At 35.9% G+C, this 25,562-nt stretch overlaps 1 protein-coding gene across 1 annotated transcript; it reads left to right on the top strand.

Moving 5' to 3' along the window:
• The first annotated feature begins 18,546 nt into the window (after positions 1–18,546).
• On the top strand, positions 18,547–23,819 carry LOC121743355 (succinate--CoA ligase [ADP-forming] subunit alpha-2, mitochondrial-like). The gene is made up of 7 exons (XM_042136645.1): positions 18,547–18,835; positions 19,551–19,760; positions 20,502–20,672; positions 21,007–21,130; positions 21,898–21,959; positions 22,944–23,025; positions 23,470–23,819. The coding sequence occupies exons 1-7, from the start codon at positions 18,629–18,631 to the stop codon at positions 23,604–23,606; spliced, it is 993 nt and encodes a 330-aa protein (XP_041992579.1). The 5' UTR covers positions 18,547–18,628; the 3' UTR covers positions 23,607–23,819.
• The last annotated feature ends 1,743 nt before the right edge of the window (positions 23,820–25,562 follow it).

Raw genomic sequence — 25,562 nt, forward strand, 5'->3', positions numbered from 1 at the left:
CCCTCAAGTTGAGCAACGGCATCTCCGATGCTTAACTTGCTTAAGACTTCATTGAACACTTTCGGATTTACTGCCTTGGTAAGAATCTCTGCGAGTTGGTCTTCTGATCTGACAAAAGGAAACTCTATCATCCCTCCTTCGATCTTTTCTTTGATAAAGTGACGGTCCACTTCCACGTGCTTCGTCCTATCATGCTGAACTGGATTTTCAGAAATGCTGATAGCGGCCTTGTTGTCGCAGAATAATTGACTTCTTCTCTTGGGAGGAAGGCCGATCTCGATGAGTAGCCGCCTTAGCCACATAATCTCTGTTAGACCACTTTTGATTCCTCGGAATTCAGCCTCGGTACTTGACAAAGCTACTACCTTCTATTTTTTGCTCTTCCAAGTGACCAAATTCCCTCCAACGAAGGTAAAGTATCCTCCAATAGACTTTCGGTCTATCGGGTTGCTTGCCCAATCAGCGTCAGTGTATCCATCCACTTCAAGATCACCATTATTTCTTAGCAATACTCCGTAACCTGCAGTCCCTTTCAAGTAACGCATCACCCTCAGTGCTGCATCCATGTGATTCTCCTGAGGTTTGTACATGAACTGGCTTATGACTCCCACTGCATAGGATATGTCTGGCCTCTTATGGGCGAAATATATTAGCTTGCCGACCAGACGCTGGTATTCTTCTCGATTGGCGAGCTTCGCTCCATCTTCAAACTTCAAGCCATGGTTCACCATAAGTGGTATGTCTGCCGGCTTGCATCTCCAACACATATTTCCTCTGTCGCAGGAATATCCCTTCTCTGGATCGAAGCACTTCAATCCCCAAGAAATATTTGAGAGCTCCCAGATCCTTCATCTCAAATTCTTGGAATAAGTGTTTCTTCAAGTCGTCTATTTCTTCTTCATCATCTCTGGATATAATCATATCATCTACATAGATGATTAGACAGGCCATCCGGTCACCCCTTCTTTTAATGAACAAAGTGTGGTCTGATTGGCTTTGGGAGTATCCGTACTTGTTCATGGCTTGTGAGAAACTCCCAAACCATACTCTGGGTGACTGTTTCAGTCCGTAGAGGGTCTTCTTTAACCTGCATACCTATCCTCCAAATTCATTCGAGTATCCTGGAGGGGCTTTCATGTATACTTCTTCATCTTTCTTTAATTCTCCATGTAGGAAGGCATTCGTCACATCAAACTGGTGTAGCTTCCAATCCTTGCAGGCTGCCACTGAAAGCAACGTTTGGACTGTATTCATTTTTGCCACAGGGGAGAATGTTTCCCCATAGTCGATCCCATAGTTTGAGTGTACCCTTTTGCCACCAACCGTGCCTTGTACCTCTCGATGGATCCGTCTGCCCGCCGTTTGATGGTGAAAACCCATCGGCACCCTACTGGTATCTTTCCTTCTGGTAGACTGCATTTTTCCCAAGTATTGTTCCAGAGAAGTGCGTCCATCTCCTTTTTCATTGCCTCTCGCCAGTGCTGATGTTTCATTTCCTCTTCAGCCGATCGCGGGAGATCCTCTTCATACAAGGCTACTTCAAAAGCTCGAGCCATCTCAGTTAGGTGTCCGACCGAGAGGTTTGCCATAGAATACCTTGTTTTGCGTCCCTTCCAGTTGGGAGAGTATCTTTTGGGTGGTACTCCCCTCGTTCTTCTTGGTGGAAGTTCGAACATTTTGCCACTCACTTCAGGCTCCTCGTTTGTCTCATTTTCCTGTCTCCCATGGTTAGTATTTAGTGAAGGGGTGGAATCAATCTCAGGATTACTAACCTCAGGAATCGTGGACGAGTCTGACAGAGGAACTAGTTCACTAACTTCGCAAGGTTGAATATGGGATGAAGACGGCCCGGTAGTACCGCAGCTCGCATCATCTGTTGGATCATCTTCTGTCACAGGGCTTGGCAATGGCATCGAGGATGGTTCGTCTGGAGGAAGTGGGTGGCCTGGATTTGAGTATTGGGACCAACTTAGGGGGTCACTAACGGGTTCAGAACCCTTTTTCTCCCCCTGACCGCTAGGTTGGCTATAGAAGTATTCGTTTTCCACAAAATCACAGTTCATGGTAACGTAGAGGCGTTTAGTTTTGGGATCATAGCACCGATACCCCTTCTGATCCTTACCATAACCTACGAAGACACACTTAACGGAACATGGAGAGAATTTTATCCTGTCGTGTTTTGGGGTGTGGACAAAGACAGAGCATCCAAAAATTTTGGGTTTGAGGGTAAGAGGTGGTGGTATCTGATTTTGTGTGGAGAAGACATCGAAAGGAGTTTTAAAGTTTAGGATATGGGTAGGTAATCGATTGAGTAGGTAAACCGAGGTGGCTACTGCTTCTGGCCAAAAGGTTTTAGGGACATGTGAGTCGATTACAAAGGCCCTAGTCATTTCAAGTATTTTCCTGTTTTTCCGCTTTGCGACCCCATTTTGCTCCGGAGTATGTGGACAAGTAGTTTGATGAACTAACCCTCTCTCTCCAAAACACTGTTGCATGTTTGAGTTAACAAACTCCCCCCCGTTATCGGACCTAAGGATTTTGATTTTTTTTTGTTGTACTGAGTGTGCACCATATTGTAGAACAAGGTTAATTTCTCAAAAACATCGGATTTGGATTTCAAAAAATATACCCAAGTTAAACGCTTGCAGTCATCGATAAATAACAAAAAATACTTAAATCCGAGGCTACCCAAAACGGGTGCTGGGCCCCAAACATCAGAGTGAATCAAAGAAAAGGTAGTATCCATACGAGAGTTATTGAGCTTATATGAGTGTCTAAGGCTCTTAGCAAAAAAACAAGCACAATTGAAAGAAAACTGAGTACTGGCTAAATTGGGAAAAAGCATACGCATGTATCCTATGGAGGGATGTCCTAACCGGCGATACCAAAGCCAACCCTGTGATTCTGTTGGTCCGTGAGTCAGCATCGCAGTACCAGGTTGAGCCATCTTGTCCACATAATACAGTCCTTGTGGTTCAGTGCGATGCCCAACTGTCATCCCCGTCTTGATATCCTGTAAAACACACAAATTGGGCTCCATTAGAAGTTTACACTTCAATTCTCTAGTTACATGACTAACTGAGAGTAATTTGTGTGCTAATAATGGCACGTAGAGATTCGAGATCTGCAACGATGGAGTGATCTTGATCGTGCCCGCCCCCTGGACTGGAATTATACTCCCATTTGCTGTCTGAACATACTTCTTATGTGGAGCGGAAATATTAGTAAAATCAGTAAGTTCATAAGACATAGTATCAGTAGCACCACAGTCAAATATCCATTTTTCCTCTTCAGGTTGTTTTTAAGATATCGATGAGTGTGCAAGGGCTTGGAATTTATTATGGCAAGGGATGTTGGGGTTAATTTCTAATTCAGGGCACGTCGATGGTGTATTTGCAAAAACACAGAAACTAGTGGGTGCATTTAAATATTTCTCAGAAGTGTGTGGGTGTTTTTTTGGAGAGTATTTTTTTCGGGGTCAAACTGGAAATACTGGAGACTCGGTGACTGGTTTCGCAATTTGGAGGAAATCTGGGGTTGTTTTGTGATTTCGCCAAAATTGTGGATTAAAGGGGGAAAAAGACTACATCCTTCGTAAAACCTACCTTGGCCATTTCGTCGCTGCCGTGATTCGTTCCTCCCTCGGTTGTCTCCCGGCATACTGTGCCGGTGCTACCCACCGGGATTCCGGTGTCGGCAGTCCGGTCGGTAATAGCGACCGCCGCTCTTCCTCCGCCGTTTCTGTTCAGTGCTCGCGCCGCCCTTGCCTTCTTCATATCGTCCCACCAATCGGGGAATCCGATGAGGTGGAAGCACCCCTCCTTGTTGTGCTTCTTTCCACCGCAGTGGGAACAAGTCAACCAACTTTTATCCTCGTCGGTGCGCCGATTCCACGGTCGATTTGCGATGTTGGGTGGCTGATTCGGGCGTCCTTCCCGGTTCCACCGGATCCTATTCCGTCCTTCTCGGTTCCACCAGATCTGACGCCTAAGATTGCGTCGTTGTTTGATTCTCGGCGAATAATTCCGTAAGCTTCGCGCACCGTTGGTAACGGGTCGCGCCTGGTTATTTCCTTCTTTATTGCATCATATTTATCGTCTAATGCAGTGAGAAATTGGTAAAGTCGCAGTGTTTGCTTGTCCATTGGTTTCACTTCCCGCCGGTCAATTGATATCCATAGCCCCTGGAACTTGTTCCATATGGCTTCAAGTGATGCTCCTTCTTGTCTGACTGTGTTGGTTTGTCGGTGTAGGTCGTAAATCTAGAGTGGGTCGCCCCCGCTGCCGTATGTGATGGCGAGACCTTCCCATAAGTCATACGCCGTCTCATATTGCGATACCTCATTAATCAGGTCTGTCTCGATGTTGTTTATTATCCAATAGTGGTCGCGTTGTTTCCATTTTGGAAAGAATGGATCGGTTCGGGCTGGGGGGCTTGTAACTCCATCTATGTGAGACGACAACCCCTTTCCCCCGATTCCTCGATCCATCAGATTGGACCAGAGAGGATAGTTCTCTCTGTTCAGTTTCGGTTTGACCACGACGTCGCCCAATGATTCTGAGTGATGAGGTTGGGGGTTTGTTGGTGTTGTGTTAGTTTTGGGTGATTCAGAGGCCGATCTGAGGTTGCTCTGTTTCAGGAACTCCGCGAATTGCGCGGCTAATTCTGGTGGAAACACCATCACGTTTTTTGTGGATGTTTCGGTGGTTTGGTTGTCGCCGGAGTTGGATTCCTCCGTGTGCGACATATTCGCTGGTTTTGTCAAAGGGTTGGGAAAGGTTTAAGGATGATGATGATATTTTTCTGAATCCTTACCCGCTCGTGATACCATATTGAAAGATTGTAGTAATTTTCGATGTATTGATTCATCAATAGGTATGCCTTAATATGGACCATATTACATCCATGTATGGTAGGGAATAATCTATTTCTAGACAATGTAATAGTGTATCAATCACCCATTAATTGAGTATCAATCACCTATCAATTACATATTTTTTACCTTCTTCTTTTATGGTAAGTCTTCCTGACACAACTACTTCTCAATTTGAAATTTCTTTGCTCCTAAAGATTCGATTTTTCCTCGTCATTTGATTCTTGGGTTTCATTTTCTTCAAATGGAAGAAGGCTGAAACTCATCAAACAATGCTGATCTCTCTCAAGAGAACAAAATTCTTTAATTTTATTTTCTCATTGCTCTTGGTGACCACTCACCATGAGCAGCAGCAATTTCAGATCCTCACCGCCTTCATTCTCTATGGCTCTCTCGAGCAGCTCAATCTTGGTGGCGGAGTAAATTAAATTGGGGGCATTTGAAGGGTAAAATTGGAGAGCCTCGACGAGGGTTAAGTCGAGCCATATGATGCCGAAATGGGAGTACTTGTTATGACGCCCGATAGCTTCCATACGTGGATTGAGGGCCATTTTCTGGAGAGGGGGGATGGTGATGGTGATGGTGATGGTGATGGTGATGGTGGATGAATAAAGATAATATGTTTAGGACAAAAAAAAGTAAATACAATATTTATAAAATATTGAATTTTCTAATCAGAAAATTTTAATCCAGTCAAAACTGAGTAAAATGGCGTCGACTGTCAAATTTAGACGGCGTCGTTAAAAAATGATCAAATCCGTGGACTAAAATCGTAGAATCATCATATATTTAGGACCACAACTGACCTTTAGTCTTAAAAACCCTTACAAGAAAGTGTATCTCCAACTAAGAACTAACGCATAGATAAACAATTTACTAATGTTTATTCATTACATTTTTCAACAATAAGAGGCTACAACCAAAACAAAATTTCTAATCGATCTCATCTTCTTTACACGGAAATGACCATGCTTTTTTGAAAATTTGACAAAAAGTTTTATATGGGGTAACTACATACTCTATATTTGTCATATATTATTCGTACTTTTCATTTTAGGTCGTAAATTTAAGATTAAATTTTTTTTATAATTAAATTAATATTTTAAGTGTAATGAGATATCACTTAATATGAAAACACTTAATTAACTCTAATATATTAATTAAATAAATACCCTAATTCTTACTTAAAATAGAAATATCGTAAATAGTTTGGGATGAGACATGTGTATCTGATTTTTGATTTCTAAAGTTGCTTATTTATGTTTTTGGGATTGCATATTTAAATTGTGCTTGGCTGATTTCTAAAGTTGCTTTATTTACTTTTTCGGATAGTGCATTTAAATTGTTTTACATGCTTGTGATTTTTAATCCTTGTAATTGTATCTAATTTTAAGTTATTAATTCAAAATATGAATTCATTGCTTTGGGAAAAAATAAGAAAATGTCGACAGTTCGTGTATTTGCTTGCTAATAACATGTCATATTGATTTGACACATATCTCCACGTAGGTGGTAAATGTACTCCAAATCAGCTTTGATTTGGCTGTAATTATTTATCGGGGAAAAATTCGGGAAAAACTCGAAGTTCATGTATTTACATTCAAAAATAAAAGTTCAGGAGAAAAATAAAAAAAATATTGAATTTTCATGTATTTATAGACAAATAACTTATTATTCTATTAAAACATGGAAAAAAGCACGGGTATTTCGTGCTCTTTTCTAGACAAAATACAGGCTTGTAGTTAATTATTTATTTTATAAACTAAACAATAAGTAGAATCATGATAAAAATATGATTATAGTGACATAGCTACCAAACATACAATAAATCATTAGTGTTATAAGACATAATCAATGAATTTATAGTTACTGAATTTTGAACATAATTATACTATTGAAATTGCAGAAACATCAATATCTTCATAATGATACTAGAAGTGAATGAGATCCCCATGAGTAAATATGAAACATCTAAAATATTAAATCCAAGTCCTATGATTATACTTGGTTTATTTTATGACATTTTTTGTATTTTTTATAAAATTAAAAGTTTTCATTTATTCCTTGTAAGTAATGGTACTTTGAAATTAGATGAGTTTTGTTTTGGTACAAGACAGTACTCTGTTTTATACTGTAATTTTTTCTTTTAATTATTTTTTTAATTCAATAATCGTTTCAGTACTAGATAATCTTAGATATTCAAATCTAAAGAAAGTTTTGGAAAATCTTTCATGATAGCCTCAACCAATGTGTTGCTGAGCCTTATCAATTCTAATGATTTTTTCTCATGCATTTGCTTTTGAAAAAACTATAATTGCTTTCAACCAATGCATAGTTAAAATTTATATAGAATTTGTGATGTTTTAACAAAATGGTTGATTTTAAGATGATTGGATTAGAGAGTTGTTATGCTGAATTTGTGCTCGAATTGAATATTTTGAATTTGGTTGAATTGTCATCTATCCTTTTTGGGATGTCCTATCTATACTAATCTAGGGGTGTGCATTCGGGTTTTGGTTCGGTTTTTTACCAAAACCGAACCAAAACCGAAAAACCGAATTTAGTTCAAAATCCAAACCGAACCGAACCCGAAAAACCGAAAAAACCGAAAACCGAACTTAAAAAACCGAAAAACCCGAACAAAACCGAAAAACCCAAAAAAAAACCGAAAAACCTGAAAAAATAAATATAATATAAATATATATTTATATATGTGTATTTTATTTTATTTTATATATACTAATAGAATATTTATATATAATATAAAATTAATAATACATATAATATATATTATATAGTTGAATATATTAAAAGAATATATATATTATATATAATATAATATATTAAATTAATAGAATATATATATAATTCGGTTTTTCGGTTTTTTCGGTTTTTTTCTTCGCCCGAACCGAACCGAACCGAAAAACCAAAATTTTTTTATTTTTAAAACCGAACCGAACCGAAAAACCTAAAAAACCGAACCAAATTTTAAAATTTCGGTTTGGTTCGGTTCGGATATTCGGTTTCCGATTTTTTTGCTCACCCCTATACTAATCTAAGAGCATCTCCAGTGGGCGGATGTCCCACTCGGACATCCACTAGGACATCCCAAAAACACCTCCTGCCACGTCACTAGGACTTCCCATCCCACTGCCACGTCACTAGGACATCTCCTGCACAATCCGCCCTTCCCATCGCCCTTCCCACTAGGACTTCCCGCAATAAAAAAATCACAATAATGTAATTACGTAAAAACGGAATTATAATTTTGACATGGAATACGGGAAAGCAAAATACGGGCAAAAATACATAGTCATAAAACATAAAAAAAACATAGTTAGAAAAAAAACAAAATACATAGTCATTCAAAAAAAGAAAAATACATAGTCCAATATCCCCGGCTCACTCCGCGCTGTCCTCGTCGCCCGTGCCGCCCCCGTCGCCCGTGCCGGCCCCATCGTCCCCGCCGCTAATCTCGGCGCCATCATCTCCAATGGGTGGCATCCCCAAATCGCGCCGACATCCATCGATGACATCCTTCAACATCCTCTTGTACTCCGGATCGGTTGTGCTATGCCACCTATGCATGGTCCGGACCAAGCTAGTCGTTAACTGCGCGCGGGCGAGTCGGTCGATATCTTCTGGGGGAGCAGGGGCCTCCGATTGGACCTCGAACGACCCGTTGCTGCTTCCCCTAGCCCTCCGCTGCGCAACCGGGCGACGACGGCGGCGAGAGTCTGATTGAGGTAGCGGGGACACTTCGTCGGCTTCTGGGCCCCTACTACCCCCTGCCACCGGCATCATCCCCGCCATCATCCCCAGCATCATCCCACCCATCCCCATCATATTTGGGGTCATGCCCCCCATCCCCATCCCCGGCCCCGGCATCATCATATTTGGGGTCATGCCCCCCATCCCCATCCCCATCCCTGGCATCATCATATTTGGGGTCATGCCCCCCATCCCCGCAGCCCTGGACATCATTCCACCCATCCCACTCATCCAATTGTACATATAAGGGGACATCATCCCACCCATTCCACCCATCCCCGACATTGTCGGAACTGTTGTCGCATTTCCGCTAACGTTTCCCTCTAGGTCGATGGGAAACGCCGGAGTCTGCGACTCGCTCGTGGCAGGGGAGTTCCTATCGTTCTCCATTAAGTAGAAATGAAATTTGTAGTAAAAGAAGAGAGAAACTTGTTAACACAAGTGGTGCGAATGAAATGAAGTTCAACGAGCCGTATATATAGAGTTTTAAAAAAAAATAATTACCGGGCGTCCGACCTGGACGTCCGACCCACTCCACAATGGCGGACGTCCGCCCGCCCGTCGCCCGCACGTCCGAGGACACCCGAAGTCCTCACGGGACGTCCGTATCCGACCTTTGACGCCACAATGGCGGACGTCCCGGTCGCCCGTCGCGGACGTCCGACCGGACGTCCGCCATTGGAGATGCTCTAAAGTGACAGTTTATTGAAAAGTAAAAAATGCCCTTTTTGGCGGGAAACTGTGAAGCCTAATTTTTTACCCTTTTAGTCATTTTGTGGGCATGTTATTAATTGCAAAATTTGTGTTCACACTATATATGTATATGGGTTGTGTATGTGGCAGCGTGTATCTATAATAAAAGGTAGCATCTGTTGGACAAAAAATGGTGAAATGAATTGCTTTAATTTAATGTGTTGAAATTATTTATAAATATATATTCAAGGTGGGAGAGTAGATGTGGAGGCGTGTGTTTAGTCTATTAGGGTTTAGTTTGGGCCTTTTTGTGTATTTAATAATATGGGCTTTTAATAATATAGGAGAATTTTAAATTGAACACATTTTTAAAATTACATTTGGATTGTTATTGTATATAATAGTATATATTTTTAAAATTATTTAAATATATTAATTTAATTTAATGTGTTGAAATTACTTTATAAATATATATTTACATTCAAGATATATATATATATATATATATATATATATATATATATATATATATATATATATATATATATATATATATATTTAAATTACTATAAGTAGTATACATAGCTATAATTGAGTTGATTTTGATTTATTCCACTAGCTAAGATATTGTTATTTATGACTGAGTTCTATTTCTTTTTTTATGATTCTCAAAATATTATGTTTATGAATATTATCATGCATTATTGAAATTAGTATTGATAAAAGTGAATTTATTATTTGTGAAAAATATGGTTTTTGTATTTGTTTGCTCATGTCTTCTTAATTCTAAAAAACATGTTTTAAATCATGAACTATGTAATCAGGTTTGATATTACTAATAATATGGAAAAGAAAATATTTAAAAAGTTTGAACTTCATATCTTTAATTTATTTATTATTTCTAATTAGCTCTAAAATTATTTTTGGTAGTAAACTGCTCACCAAACATGACTTATAATATCACTTCACCGTTGAACTTTAATATGTTAATTAATGCCAACTTTGGAGCAGTTAGATGGATACTCACAATTTATTTTTCTTTTTAAGTATTAATAATTAAATCATTAAATAAAAATAAAATTAATAATAGTGTAGTATTTTTATTAATAATATATTTCTTTAGTTTGAATTGTTAATAGTATATATAAGTTAAATGTACATATTCCAACAATATCTAAATTGATATCTAGAAATAATGCATTTAAATGACAACATAAGCGTAATATTAAGTTTATAATTTAAAAATAAATATCTTGATGTGGAAAAATTATAATATGATGTCATGTGAGACTAATGATTAAAAAATAATATTATTAATGAGATATTTATAAATAATTTTGGTATGAATTTGATTATGAAAATAAAAAAATAAATTAACCTATGGGATGGGATGGGATGGGATGGGATGGGATGAGAACCTTCCACACCAAGTATCTCTATGGGACGGGACACCCGCAATGGGGTCTCGCCGGATTGTCCCGACGGGATGGGTCCGAGCTCCCATGCTGCCATTGGGTGCGCTCTAATAAGACACATTGCAAATATACAAATTTCTAATTGTATATTATTCTAAAAAATTCTATTAATTCTATATATGTCATTATAATGTTGAATTTTTTGTATTAATTTGTTGTACTTTATAATGTTGAATTTTTTTGTAGTACATTTAATTTAACTTGAATGGTGGTAATAGTCTATAAATCATGCATATACCTGTTAGATTTCAATATAGATGTTAGATTTCAATTAGGGTTCAGAGAATAATTAATATAATTGAATTAGCTTTTTAAGTAAATAAGGAAATACTTAATAAAGGAACACTTAATTAACACTAATATTTAAATTAAATATCTTAAGTTGTACTAAAAATAAAAATAGAGCAAATAGTTTGGGACGGTCCGAAAATGAAATGTGCGAATAGCATGAGACTGAGTATTGTTCTCTCATTGTTTTATACACAAAAAAACTGTAGATTTGACTATACTTTATTCAAGGTGGGAGAGTAGATGTGGAGGCTTGGGTTTAGTCTATTAGGATTTAGTTTGGGCTTTTTTGTGTATTTAATAATATGGGCTTTAATAATATAGTAGAATTTTAAATTGAACACATTTTTAAAATTAGATTTGGATTGTTATTGTATATAATAGTATATATTTTTAAAATTATTTAAATATATTAATTTAATTTAATGTGTTGAATTACTTTATAAATATATATTTACATTCAAGATATATATATATATATAGGGGAGCGTTATTCTCCTTTTCACATCTTAGATCCTTTTTCCTTCTTAATATTACGCGTTAGATCTAAGGCATCAACGGATCAGATTGATTCTATAAAACTGGTTCCGTGTTGCATTATAGAAGGTGGTTGTATGCATTACAGGGTTATTATTGACATTTGACGGAAAAGTAACTGCCACATTTTGGTATCTGCGAATAATGCACCACATGGTCACGAGTAATGCATATAATTGACTATATAATGCACAATATGTGAACTGCAATGCATACGAATAAGATGTACTATGTTATGATGTTTGGACACACGTTTCTTGTTTCCCCTAAGGGTTTAATAAGCTTAGGGGCTAGGGTATAGTACGTAGACACGTATGTAATCTTCACTTGGTAACGAGTAATGAATATAATTGACTATATAATGCAGAATTTGTGAACTGCAATGCATACGAACAAGATGTGTTGTGTTATGATGTTTGACACACGTTTCTTGTTTCCCCTAAGGGTTTAATAAGCTTAGGGGCTAGGGTATAGTACGTACGCATTAATAACAAATTATAAAACGATACGAATAATTCACCAAATTGTCACGAGTAATGGATGTTATTAACTATATAATGCACAATATGTGAACTGCAATGCATACGAATAAGATGTACCATGTTATGATGTTTGACACACGTTTCTTGTTTCCCCTAAGGGTTTAATAAGCTTAGGGGCTAGGGTATAGTACGTAGACATTACTAACAAATTGTTGTTATTGGAATATACGTATGTGCATTATTTGGTTTAGGTAGTGCATTATGTAGCTGTTAATTGTCATTATCTCAGTATATTATGCATTATTAGAGGTATTGTGTATATGGGTTAATCAACGGATTGAAGATTACATACGTGCATTTAGTAATGTCTACGTACTATACCCTAGCCCCTAAGCTTATTAAACCCTTAGGGGAAACAAGAAACGTGTGTCAAACATCATAACATGGTACATCTTATTCGTATGCATTGCAGTTCACATATTGTGCATTATATAGTTAATAACATCCATTACTCGTGACAATTTGGTGAATTATTCGTATCGTTTTATAATTTGTTATTAATGCGTACGTACTATGCCCTAGCCCCTAAGCTTATTAAAGCCTTAGGGGAAACAAGAAACGTGTGTCAAATATCATAACACAGCACATCTTGTTCGTATGCATTGCAGTTCACAAATTGTGCATTATATAGTCAATTATATCCATTACTCGTTACCATGTGAAGATTACATACATGTCTACGTACTATACCCTAGCCCCTAAGCTTATTAAACCCTTAGGGGAAACAAGAAACGTGTGTCAAACATCATAACACAGCACATCTTGTTCGTATGCATTGCAGTTCACATATTGTGCATTATATAGGCAATTATATGCATTACTCGTGACCATGTGGTGCATTATTCGTAGCGGTTTCCAGCCATTATTAGATTACTATTGTACCCTCATAATGCACAAAATAGGACAAATAATGCAACACGAGATTAATTACCCAATGTTGATCTTGACCGTCCATTTCTCTAATCTAATGGCTGATATTAAGAAGGAAAAAGGAGGAAATATAGGAAAAGGAAATGAATACATCCCTATATATATATATATATAGAAATATATTTATATTTAAATTACTATAAGTAGTATATATAGTTATAATTGAGTTGCTTTTGATTTATTCCACTAGCTAAGATATTGTTATTTAAGACTGAGTTCTATTTCTTTTTTTATGATTCTCAAAATATTATGTTTATGAATATTATCATGCATTATTGAAATTAGTATTTATAAAAGTGAATTTATTATTTGTTAAAAATATGATTTTTGTATTTGTTTGCTCATGTCTTCTTAATTCTAAAAAACATAATTTAAATCATGAACTATGTAATCAGGTTTGATGGTACTAATAATATGGAAAAGAAAATATTTAAAAAGTTTGAACTCCATATCTTTAATTTATTTATTATTTCTAATTAGCTCTAAAAATATTTTTGGTAGTAAACCGCTCACCAAACATGACCTATAATATCACTTCACCGTTGAACTTTAATATATTAATTAATGCCAGTTTTGGAGCAGTTAAATGGATACTCACAATTTATTTTTCTTTTTAAGTATTAATAATTAAATCATTAAATAAATTAACCTATGGGATGGGATGGGATGAGAACCTTCCACACCAAGTATCTCTATAGGACGGGACACCCGCAATGGGGTCTCACCGAATTGTCCCGACGGGATGGGTCCGAGCTCCTATGCTGCCATTGGGTGTGCTCTAATAAGACACATTGCAAATATACAAATTTATAATTGTATATTATTCTAAAAAAATTATTAATTAAAAAAATAAAAAATAAATTAAACTATGGGATGGGATGAGATGGGATGAGAACCTTCCGCACCAAGTATCTCTATGGGACGGGACACCCGCAATGGGGTCTCGACGGATTGTCCCGACGGGATGGGTCCGATCTCCCATGTTGCCATTGGGGGTGCTCTAATAAGACACATTGCATACAAATTTATAATTGTATATTATTCTAAAAAATTCTATTAATTCTATATATCTTCCTAAACCATGAATTCTATTAATTTGTTGTACTTTAAAATGTTGAATTTTTTTGTAGTACATTTAATTTAACTTGAAACGTGGTAATAGTCTATAAATCATGCATATACCTATTAGATTTCAATATAGATGTTAGATTTCAATTTTTGAGAGATTTCAAATTGGGTTCTCCAATAGAGAAGAAATAGAAAAAAAGATATTATACTGATAATAATTCAACATACTATGGTGGAGCAATAGAAATTGTGATGATTTTTTTTCCTTTTAATAAATTGGGGTGTTAAATTAATCGAGAGGAGATAACAGAATGACATTTTAATAGCCTTCTCATTTACTTCTATTTTTTTCCTTTTTTTCTTTTTTCTTTTTTCTTTTATACCACTTTTTTTAATTAGTATTTGGGTTAGCTTGGATAAAATGATGTGCGCTCGAATTAACTCACATAATTTTGTGGACGTGAGCGGCTAGCCGGCGTTGCCCGCGACGCCTCGGGCGGCCACAGAGAATGGAAAGAAGGATAGAAGAGGCAATTAAAAAAAATCAAGGGAGAGAAACATGGATTAACTTAATTTTTTTATTTAAACAGCTAGGTATAATATATTTTTTTGATTAAAACTATTGAGCTATTTATTTTTTCAAATTATATAATTTCTTCCTCTTTAATTCGTAGTCGCACGTTTTCCTTTACTTGCATATCTTATTCTAACTAACACGTGCTATTTGATCTTAAGTCGCACATCTTCTATTTATCGTTTATTTTATTTTATTTTGCTCAACTCATATCAAATTAAAATTGTGTAGCATCATTTGTCGAATATGAAATATTTCATTTAGAAGGGGTTTAGAGAAGTACATTTTTCTTTTTGTTATTGTTTATAGTGTTATGAATACTTAGTGTAATTAACACATATTCTTAATTATAAACATCATTATATTTTTTTATGATCTTTTTTTAACTACTTACCTTAGAATTTATCTTTAATTTTTAAAAATATTATGTCCCGTGCATAGCACGGGTGATAACACTAGTTAAAACTAAAATGTCACATAAATTGGAAACAACACACTCTACTTTTTATTCTTCCTTACTTTATTTTCTCTTCATTAAATCACAACATAACACTAAGTAAAATCTCGTGCCGAAAAATAAATATTTCGTATTAATGGGGCAGAGGAACTATATATAAGTACTACTCCTATAAAATTTATATGCAGTGGAGCCCTTATTAGAAAAAAATTCTGCGTCCACCCCTGACAATAACTGTTATTGTGATGATCCGCCACACGTAGGTAAATGACAATAACTGTTATTGTGATGATCCGCCTCATGTCGTTACCTACATGAAATATGTGTCATGATTTAAAATAGAAATTTGGAATTGAGATATTATGCTATGGTGAGTAAAGTACAAAAGACCAAAAATTAGGTTGCATAACTTTTTAATAATTTCGGCAATTCCGTACTATGGTGCGAATGCACAACTGGGCTGTGTAGCTCATGCTAGAAGTTGGTCACTACTTCTACCTTTATGGGTAAAAGTTTTGTATGTATGGTCTATTGACATGGACGGAGCCAGAAAATATTAGTTAGAGGGGCAAAAATATTAAATAAATAAATAAATAATATAATATAATATAATATATTATAATAAATTTGGATCATGGGCGAGAGAGAAGGCCTCCGTCACAGTCTACAAATTTTTTTAGATCTTTTTTTATTTTCTAGGGCTTTTATGTTTGTTTGTATATTTAAATTTGGGCCTTGGGCCTTCCATATTTTATTAACTATTATAATGGTGTAAGGCGGTGTGAATGTTAAGGGAGGGGCAAGTAAATTTTTTTATTAAATGGAGAGGGGCAATCAGTATAAATATATGTATATTACAATATTATACTCCATATATCTATATATCAATGGAAAATTGAGGTGGGACATTTGCCCCATCTAAATGTACATTGGGTCCGTCCCTGTATGTACGTTTTTGACTGCTTATATTTAATATTGAGAAGATTCAATGAATTATGGGACATGATATCCTATGTGACTGATGGATTGTAGATTGTAGATTTCAAAGTGAGGTTTGTGAGATATCATATGCGGTCATTCCAAATAGTTCATGAGATCCTCACAAAGCCCTCACATTTAGTCTCAACATTAGGCTATATTTGATCTATGGTTTTATCAATTTTATTCTAATGTTTTTCGTCATTTCGATTCTGTCACACGTCAATAACTCATCCAAAGTTTGTCAAATAATATGAAACATTATTCAATATAACAGATAAAGTAAACTGAGTCTTGGATATCAAAACAATAATCAGATAAACATAAAGTCAGTTACTCTCAATCCCTCTAATTCTATTGTTTAGCTACTCATTAACATAGTAGCGATTACAATAATTACAGTACCGACATGAAATAACAACTAGAAAGAACTCTACGTTAAGTTCAGCTTCTCTTGCCTCGATCACAGCTTGGAAGATGAAAGAAGGTGAAAATATGAAATACAGTATATAGGACTGGATGTTCCCTTTAAATGAAGTACGAGTGGAGAATTTATAATTTATTGACTTGGAGGCTCCTTCTCTCACAAGGTAAGAATTAAAATTAGTAAATGTAGCAAAGACTCAAATTAGGTTTTCAGCCCATTCGTCGCACAATCTCAGGAACCGTTGTCAGTGGCTCAGCGGACCACTAGCTGACTCAGTCTCGGCGGACTGTTGTGCATCTTCTTGTCTTCGCTCCAAAGCAGGCCATTGGGTGTCACATTTCTCGATCGCTAACTTTGGTCAGTTTATTCATTCTATGTTTATCTCACCTTTTTGGAATCTACTTGCTATCAAAACTCATCAAACCCGTCCAATATCAAAATATATGATATATGAAATAATAGACCATAGTTCACATGTTATACAATCAAATCGGACATGCCTAAGGCCTAAAAAACATGCAATTTCCATGTTTATCACCCACCTCTAGCGCCTCCACATGGAGTAACTATGTCACACTTTGCTCCACGTCGATAGCTTCACTACCCAAAATGAATCAATACTTGCATATTAAGGTTTACCGGGATATCATAAGATGCGAGGCAAGCAAAACTACGAGAATCGCAACGAAGAATTGCGAGACTAGGTGGCCATGAGCATCGGTGATGCCAAATGCGAGCAAGAACAAGTCAAAAAACATACAAGCGGGTTATAATTTTTTTACCGTAACCCTTTAAGTTTCGGGCTAACCTGTTGGGCTAATCGGGCCAAAAAAACAATTCAACAATGCTTAGTTTCAGTTTTTGTTTAATTAAAACTTACCAGAATTCATTTCCACTGCTTCACATAATAAAGTACAAAAATACTTAATCTTTTATATTTTCTAAACCATATAACTATATTGATATCACAATTATTCTACTCCCTCAATCTCATGCTACTCGCACATTTTTCTTTTTGGACAGTAAATAAAGAAGAGTTATTAGTTAAATTAATAATTTATGTGTAATAAGGGAACACTTGATTAACTCTATATTTTAATTAAGAGCAAAAAAGTTTAGGTTTCCCGTGAACTTTCAATGTCGCATGAAAAATCATGAACATGCTGAAAATGAAAAGAGTGAATAGCATGAGAAAAAGGAAATATAAAATAATAATAAAATATATACTTTATTAAATAATAATATTTTAAATATAATCTCATGACTTTTAGAAAAGAGTAATTTTAAAACTAATGTATTTCTAAAATAAATAATTATAAAGAGAACAAAAGTGTTTAATACATAATTGAACTACTTTGTTTTTATTAAGATTTCCAAAAAAAATATTATATTAAAATATTATACATAATATATGAAAGCAAGAACTAATAAAATTTAAAAGCATGAATTATATTTAAAACAAATCTTAAATTTATTATTTTTCCATCAACTTTTCTTCACATTTATTAAAACCCGTGTCGCCAAGGAATGAGACTCCTAATGGCGGACGGAGCGAGTACTTTCTAAAAGTTTAGAGAAAGAGAGATAAAGAAGATCCGGCACAAAGTGATTGTAAAAGTGAAGTGAAAAATATCATTTTAGGTACTCAAACTATAAGAAAAAAATCATATTCAGTACTAGAGTAAAAGATAAAGAAAATATTAAATCCAGTACCTAAATATGAAATTCCAAAAATGTCCTTATGCATAAGGTGTGTTTTGGGTGTAAAATTATGATGAATAAGTAGTGATTAAACCTTAGTTCAGGGAGTAATGACGATATTTTTAAAATTTAGATATCATTTACATGCAAAATGTATAATTCGGAACAATTCGCGTAGTTAACTATGAAATCTAAAAAAATAAGCAATTTAATTTTTGAGGTAGCTTTATATTGTCCATCTCCATCGCCAACTTTTCTTCCATTTCTGCAAAACCTAAAATCGCATCTTTGCCAAAACGCAGTCAACCAAATACATGGCGCGTCAAGCAACCAGGCTGATTGCCAGTTTGAAATCGCGCCTGCTCCGCCCTAATCAGCTCAATCAGCTACGCAATTTCGGATCTCCGCCTCCGCCGCCCGCCGTCTTCGTCGATAAGAACACCCGCATCATTTGCCAGGGCATCACCGGAAAGAATGGCACTTTCCATACTGAGCAGGCCATTGAGTACGGAACCAAGATGGTATGATTTCACGCTCCCCATTCGCTTTTAATTTGGTTCGATTTATGTGCTGCTTATTTGTAATTGAGTGAATATATTTTATAGCTGTTCAGTGATTTCGGATTGTTGGATCATTGGCTTGTTTTGTTTCGGAAGGGGAAATGTGATCTCTGGTGGTTTTAGGTTTGATGAGAAATGCATATTGTCTGACTTTAAACTTTAGGGCTTAGGTTGCAATTACATAAGTTTTTTTTTCTTAATCAGGTGCAACAGAGGTGAAATTGAGTATGTTTGAAGGACATAATAATCTGGAATCCTGTGTTTTACTATATGACAAGAAAAATGTTGTGAAGTATAATGCATAGAATGCTGAGTATTGTGAACTTGAAGTTATAAAATGGCGTTTGCTTTATCATTGGGGAAAATATAGTTCATTCAGAGTCAAATATTGGCTATATTTGTACAAGTATGACTTTGGTTGCTGAAGGACTAGAGAGCATTATTTAAGTTCTGCATCTGAGTTTCTGAAGATTGAGCTGAAGAACATTAGTTCCCATGCTGCTTTAATTTTTTAGATCTGTTATTGAAGTATATTAGTGTTTAGAATGGAAATGTGTGACTTAAACTCTGCCATTATGACGAGTTGTTGGCTTTTGATGTTTGTTATAAAACTTCGGGAACTATGTGGATTTTTTTTACATATATCGTTATTTATCAATTTTTTATGCATGAATAGGTTGGCGGAGTTACACCTAAAAAAGGTGGAACTGAGCACTTGGGACTCCCTGTCTTTAATACTGTAGCAGAAGCAAAGGCTGAAACAAAGGCTAATGCATCCGTGATATATGTTCCTCCTCCATTTGCTGCAAAAGCCATCATGGAGGCAATGGAGGCTGAACTAGATTTGGTTGTATGTATCACAGAGGGAATACCCCAACATGACATGGTAATACGTTTGTCTAGCTTAGCTTTATGTACAGATTTCTGATCACAAAGATTAATTGAGCAATCAACCTCTTCCTATTGATTTAATTCTTGTATATTTTCTTGTTTGGATCTCATATAACACTGCACAAGCTAAATGAGTTATTTGTGTTTCATCTTTATATTAATTATCACTTTGTATAGCGCACGGCATGAGTCTTCCCCAACTTCTGTAATTTAACTATTGGAATAAGCCACCTGTTATTATCTATAGTCTTGATAAGGTTATCAAATGATACGTTGTCTGTCTGCCTGAAACTTATAGACTGGTGGTCGCTGCCTATTTGTTGCTAATGCAAAGTAACACTGCGTATCATCAACTTGCTTAAACCATGAGTGAAATATTGTGTTTTCTAACTAACCTGTTGACTAAGCATACTACGTCAGGGATACTTACATATCTAGACCTTTACCTATTGTCCAGCTTGATGCTGGAACTGCAGTGTTCCATAAGCCTCTTAGGCAGCATTTACTTTTAGTGATATGATAGATTGATAGAACACGTGATTGAGTATTTGAAGGATAAGATGGTAAAAAACAAGTTGGATATTAATAAATCCATTGGAGAAAATGGTAGATTAGCTGGTGTTATTTTTATCAATCCATTAAACACCCTCTTAGCATATAATGGCCATAGTCCACTACACCAGCTTGAAATTTTATTAATAATTTTGTTCTTCAAGATTTCTTTTCCAAATTGTAGGTTCGTGTGAAAGCTGCTCTTAATCAGCAGTCACGAACTCGACTTATTGGTCCAAACTGTCCCGGCATTATTAAGCCTGGGGAGTGCAAAGTTGGAATTATGCCTGGATACATCCACAAACCAGGACGCATTGGAATTGTGTCTCGATCTGGTACATTGACTTATGAAGCGGTAAGATTCATTTTTAGGCTACATCCTGGTGACATCATAGCAATATTTAATTATCATTTACTGGCTCTTTTTCATGTTTACACTAAAACCTTATGCTCTAGAGTTAGCTGATAGGTTTCTCCCCTGTATAAGATAGAAGAAAAAACTGTAATTTCCTTCTTTAAGCAATCACTATTACTGCTGATGACACTGAACCTATAGTCGACCTTTATTTATTTGTGGCAACAACAAGCACTTCTCCTCAAACATAAAAAGTTATGGGACGATTATAGTTTTTCCAGTTATAAAAATATTCCTATTCTCTGTGGTTAACTTTATCACTTGTTTATTTTAGGTCTTCCAAACAACTGCAGTTGGCCTTGGGCAGTCAACATGTGTGGGAATTGGTGGAGATCCTTTCAATGGAACAAATTTTGTTGATTGCATGGAAAAGTTCCTCGTGGATCCACAGACAGAAGGTAAAATTTGTGAGACTGTCCTTTTCATTTGCTACCTCAGTCTCCTAGGATGATAATATATGTTTATTGTAATTCATTTTACTGATTCAAGGGGGGGTCTTATTTACTTAATGGTGTAGGAATGGATATGCATAGAGGATGTTTTTCGTAATTCATTTTACTGATTCAAGGGTTTTTTTTGTTAACTTAATGGTGTAGGAATGAAGATGCAGAGAGGATGTTTATTTATCAAATACATTGCTGGGATATATAACTTTTGCTTTCCATTAACCATTTAATTGTGATACAGCTTTAAACTTATGGTTGTTTTGAGACTTCATTAGATGAATATAGTTGGCAGGAGTCATTGTATGAGAACCAAACATGTACTCCCTCCGTCCCATAGAAATAGGTGAATTTCCTTTTTTCGTCCGTCCCATAGAAATAGTCCATACCATTTATGGAAACCTTTTCTCCTCTTTTACTTTATCATTTATGGGCCCCGCCATCGACTACATTATTTCAACTACTTTTTCTCCTTCACTCTTACTTTACCAATTACGTATTAAAACTCTTGCCATCCCCAATTAGCCCATTTCTATGGGATGGAGGGAGTATTAAAAACTGCGAAGGCCGATAACTAAACAAGGATTGGGGGAGTACACTGTACACTCCTTTTATTTGCAGGGGTAACAGCTTTAGATTAATGTGCATAGGTGCTAAATTTCTTTTTTTTCTGTACTTGCTTATAGGGGGTTGATTAATACATTCTTCTTTGCGCATTTTAGGTATTGTTCTTATTGGTGAAATAGGTGGAACAGCAGAGGAGGATGCGGCGGCTCTAATAAAGGTAAATAACTTACTCAAATTCACTATTAATGAACCCTGACCAGAATTTTCTTATGCAATATGACAAGTGGCTTGATCAAAATCTGACATCCACCTCTGTTGATTCAGTGTATGATAGTCCTGTAGTGCTTTATTAACATGCTTTCATTTTACTTAAAGTGAATGTTATGGGCATCCTGCTGTGCAGGTCATTGACTATTCTTTCACTTTTTCCTTTTCTTTTGTGCTTACACCTTATGCGTTAGCGGAATTATGGAAAGACAATTTGTTTATAGGAGAAATAGGCTTCTTGATTCTGCAACTTTGTGTACAGCAGTTAAATTCTTGACAGTTTGGGCTCATATAATTGATTTCAAGTATTATAATTCTTAATAAATTAGAGAAGCTTTGGCTTACTAAGCCTATGAAGTCTGCTATTTCTGCTGAAGTTACATATCGTATATCGCTGGTCCCAAAGAAAAGAAACCTAAAAGGATTTGATTTTTTGCTGGATTTGCACAGAGCTATCTGGTTTGATAGATAGGATACCTCAATGTAGTTAGTTGTTTTCTTCCTCACCCTCTAGTCTCTATGATAAATCAACTTCAGATGGAGGGAATGATGTGGTATCGGAGAAGGAAAATGAAAATGATAATCAAGTACCTTCAGTAGGATGAACCATTGCTGTTCTGAACTGGAGTTTTGATCGCTACCAAAAATGGCCTACTGCATCAACTGTTTATTTTAACCTATGAAACACTTCAGATTATCAACATTTGCAAATTGCAATGTTGATCATTTACCATAAGTTTGAATGTCTACCTGTTGTTCCGGAATCTTCTTCATTGTTACGACAATTAACTTACAGCCTTTGGATGATTATTTGCTTAGACTTGCATGCTATCTTCGTACACGGCTGCTTAGTCCGTCTTTCTTAGAAGATTCTGTTGTGCCTCCGGTTGCGACTTGAAATATCTAACTTCTTTTTTCTGTTTGAATGTGATAGGCAAGTGGGACTCAGAAGCCAATTGTTGCTTTTATTGCTGGGCTCACTGCTCCACCGGGACGAAGAATGGGCCATGCAGGAGGTACATATCTGTGTAATTTATTATAGTTCCATGTCTTATGTAGTTATCTCACCTTGTTCCAAATTAGTAATTGAGAGATACAGAGTGCATGTGAATATAATCTTTTGTACTATTCTTAGTATATAACGGCTTTTGAGATTGAGCTCTAATTGATCCTCCACTAAGAAGCTCGACCTTGTATGTTTCAGCTCATATCTTTCCGGTCAACAAAACTTTCACTATATTTCTTCTATTTTACCTCAGCCATTTTAATAAGCATACATATGCTGAACAATTTTACCTAGTAAGCTGGGGCGAGTGAAGAATCATTGCCTGAGCTCAGTTTCGAATCTAGACATTATCTTTAGACAATCTAGTTTTATGTTTGTATCAGTGGTTTTTCACCTGGTGTCATAAGGATAACTATATAGGCAAGAGAGATTGACGGAGTTGTTGAATTTGCAGCTATTGTATCAGGAGGGAAGGGTACTGCACAGGACAAAATCAAGGTCTTACAGGAAGCTGGAGTTACTGTCGTCGAGTCGCCTGCAAAGATAGGCACTGCAATGCTGGAAGTCTTCAAACAGAGGGGTCTTGTCTGAGGCCGATGAGGAAATTTTGTTGCGTTTTTTATTTCGTGTTTTGAGGACGAGAATTAGCATTTTATTTGGTTGGATAAGCCTCGGCTGTAGCTTGTAATAACAAACAAATTCAATTTATGCAGCGGGATTGTAAAGACCCTTGCTGCTTGAAGAATATCTGGGCTGACTGTTCTTAACATCATGTCCATATATTATGAAAGAAAATTTGAAAAATTTCCACTGTGTCTTGAATATAATAGTTTTAGTTTACTCGTATTTTGGATTTAAATTATTTTTGTTTTGCTTTCTTGTGTTCACCTTTCATGTTGACAACAAAGAAATACGCCATCTGTAACTTAAAAATACATATTTTGGAAATGCAATGAATTTTAATTGAAAATTCATAAAACAAGAGACATAGAAAGAAAAAGTAATTACAGTCTTGTTAGTAGAGAATGAGACTTGCTTTAAAGAGCATCTCTAAGGGAGATGTAAATGGAGAAGTAAAGTCATATAATTATCATATTTAATTTTTTCCATGAAAATCATTCTCCAAAGGAAGAGGTATTTGAGAGGGTATTATACCTTTTCCTATTTCCAAGAGGTATCTATAAAATTTCATAACTACCAAATTTTATAACTACCATATTTGGTTAATGTGGTTAATTGAAGAGGTAAAGATTAAGTGCAGGTATTACATGGAGAGTGAAAGAGAGTTGAATATTTAATAGGAGAGATGAAAAAGTGGTAGAGTATTAATTAGAGAGAGAATATTACCAAAAATAAAGATGTGTCACCTTAATTAGGATAAACTAAAAAGGAGAGTTTGTCATCTTTCTTCTTTTGTGTCCGTAAAACCCATAGCTATATTACCCATTGTTGTTTAGATGTGCCATAATTACTTGTTTTTCAAAGCTATGGTTCGTGTCTTCGGTAATCCTAAATTTATCTAATTTTACCGCATTACTTTCGAGGGTCTATTAGAGATGATAGTCCAACGCACCATTGTATGTTGGTAAATTGTGTGTGCATATATTTCAGCACTGGTTTTACAAAATTTAGTAAATTCCATAAATTCAAAATTCTTGTTAACTAATGAGGTCTAGGTTTGCATGCTTGTTGCTGGAGCTTATCAGTTCATATTATTTTTTTCATTGTTATATTCATTATGTCTAAAGCAATGTGAAAGGTTAGTTTATTACTAATAGCTATGTCAAAGAGCTTCCTAGGTTTTCATTCCATTTTGTTCCTTGCTTACATTTGTGACTGGATCTCCCTGGTCAATAAGTAGGGAGCAATGACTCGGTGGAAGGCCTCGACCTCGAACGGGAGGTTGCGTGAATGGATTAAGTTATATGGAAGATAACCGAACCGATTGGATCAGTTAGCAAATATCGTTGCCACTTGATCAATGCAATCTCGCTCTCACTCGATTCCTACCAAAGTAATTTATAACTCCCAATTTTGCACTACTTTAACAGTAAAGCGGCAAGTTCGGGGTCGATCCCACAGAGAAGCTAGTGTATCGAGTGTGTGAGTAGTGAACAGGGGGGTTGGCTGCTGCCACGCTTTAACTTTGGGAGTTTTTAACTACTGATTTTAGCTTAGACAGAAAAGTAACTATCTACTTGCCTCAGGAAATTTAACTACTGGGTCATGTGAATTTCAGACAGGAATGAAAATTTAACTATGTAAGCAGTAAATACCATGATGAAAACGAAACAACTTCGATTAAAACTAAACTCAGAACAGTACAGTGTGAAATCTAAACTAAGCTAACACTTCGGAAAATACGAAAGTAAGTAAAACCGAGGAGATCCTTGGTGGGAAACTTAAGAAAACGCCGACAGATATCAAGTATTCTGCAGCGCTCCTTCGATCGCCCTTTCTAACTAAGCATTACTTTATCTAAGCTAAGCTAAGCTATTCTAGAGAACTGAACTAAGCTAGAGAACTAAACTAAACTAAGACGGAAAG

This window comes from Salvia splendens, chromosome 8 (genome assembly GCF_004379255.2).
Source record: "Salvia splendens isolate huo1 chromosome 8, SspV2, whole genome shotgun sequence".
Classification (NCBI taxonomy): domain Eukaryota; kingdom Viridiplantae; phylum Streptophyta; class Magnoliopsida; order Lamiales; family Lamiaceae; genus Salvia; species Salvia splendens.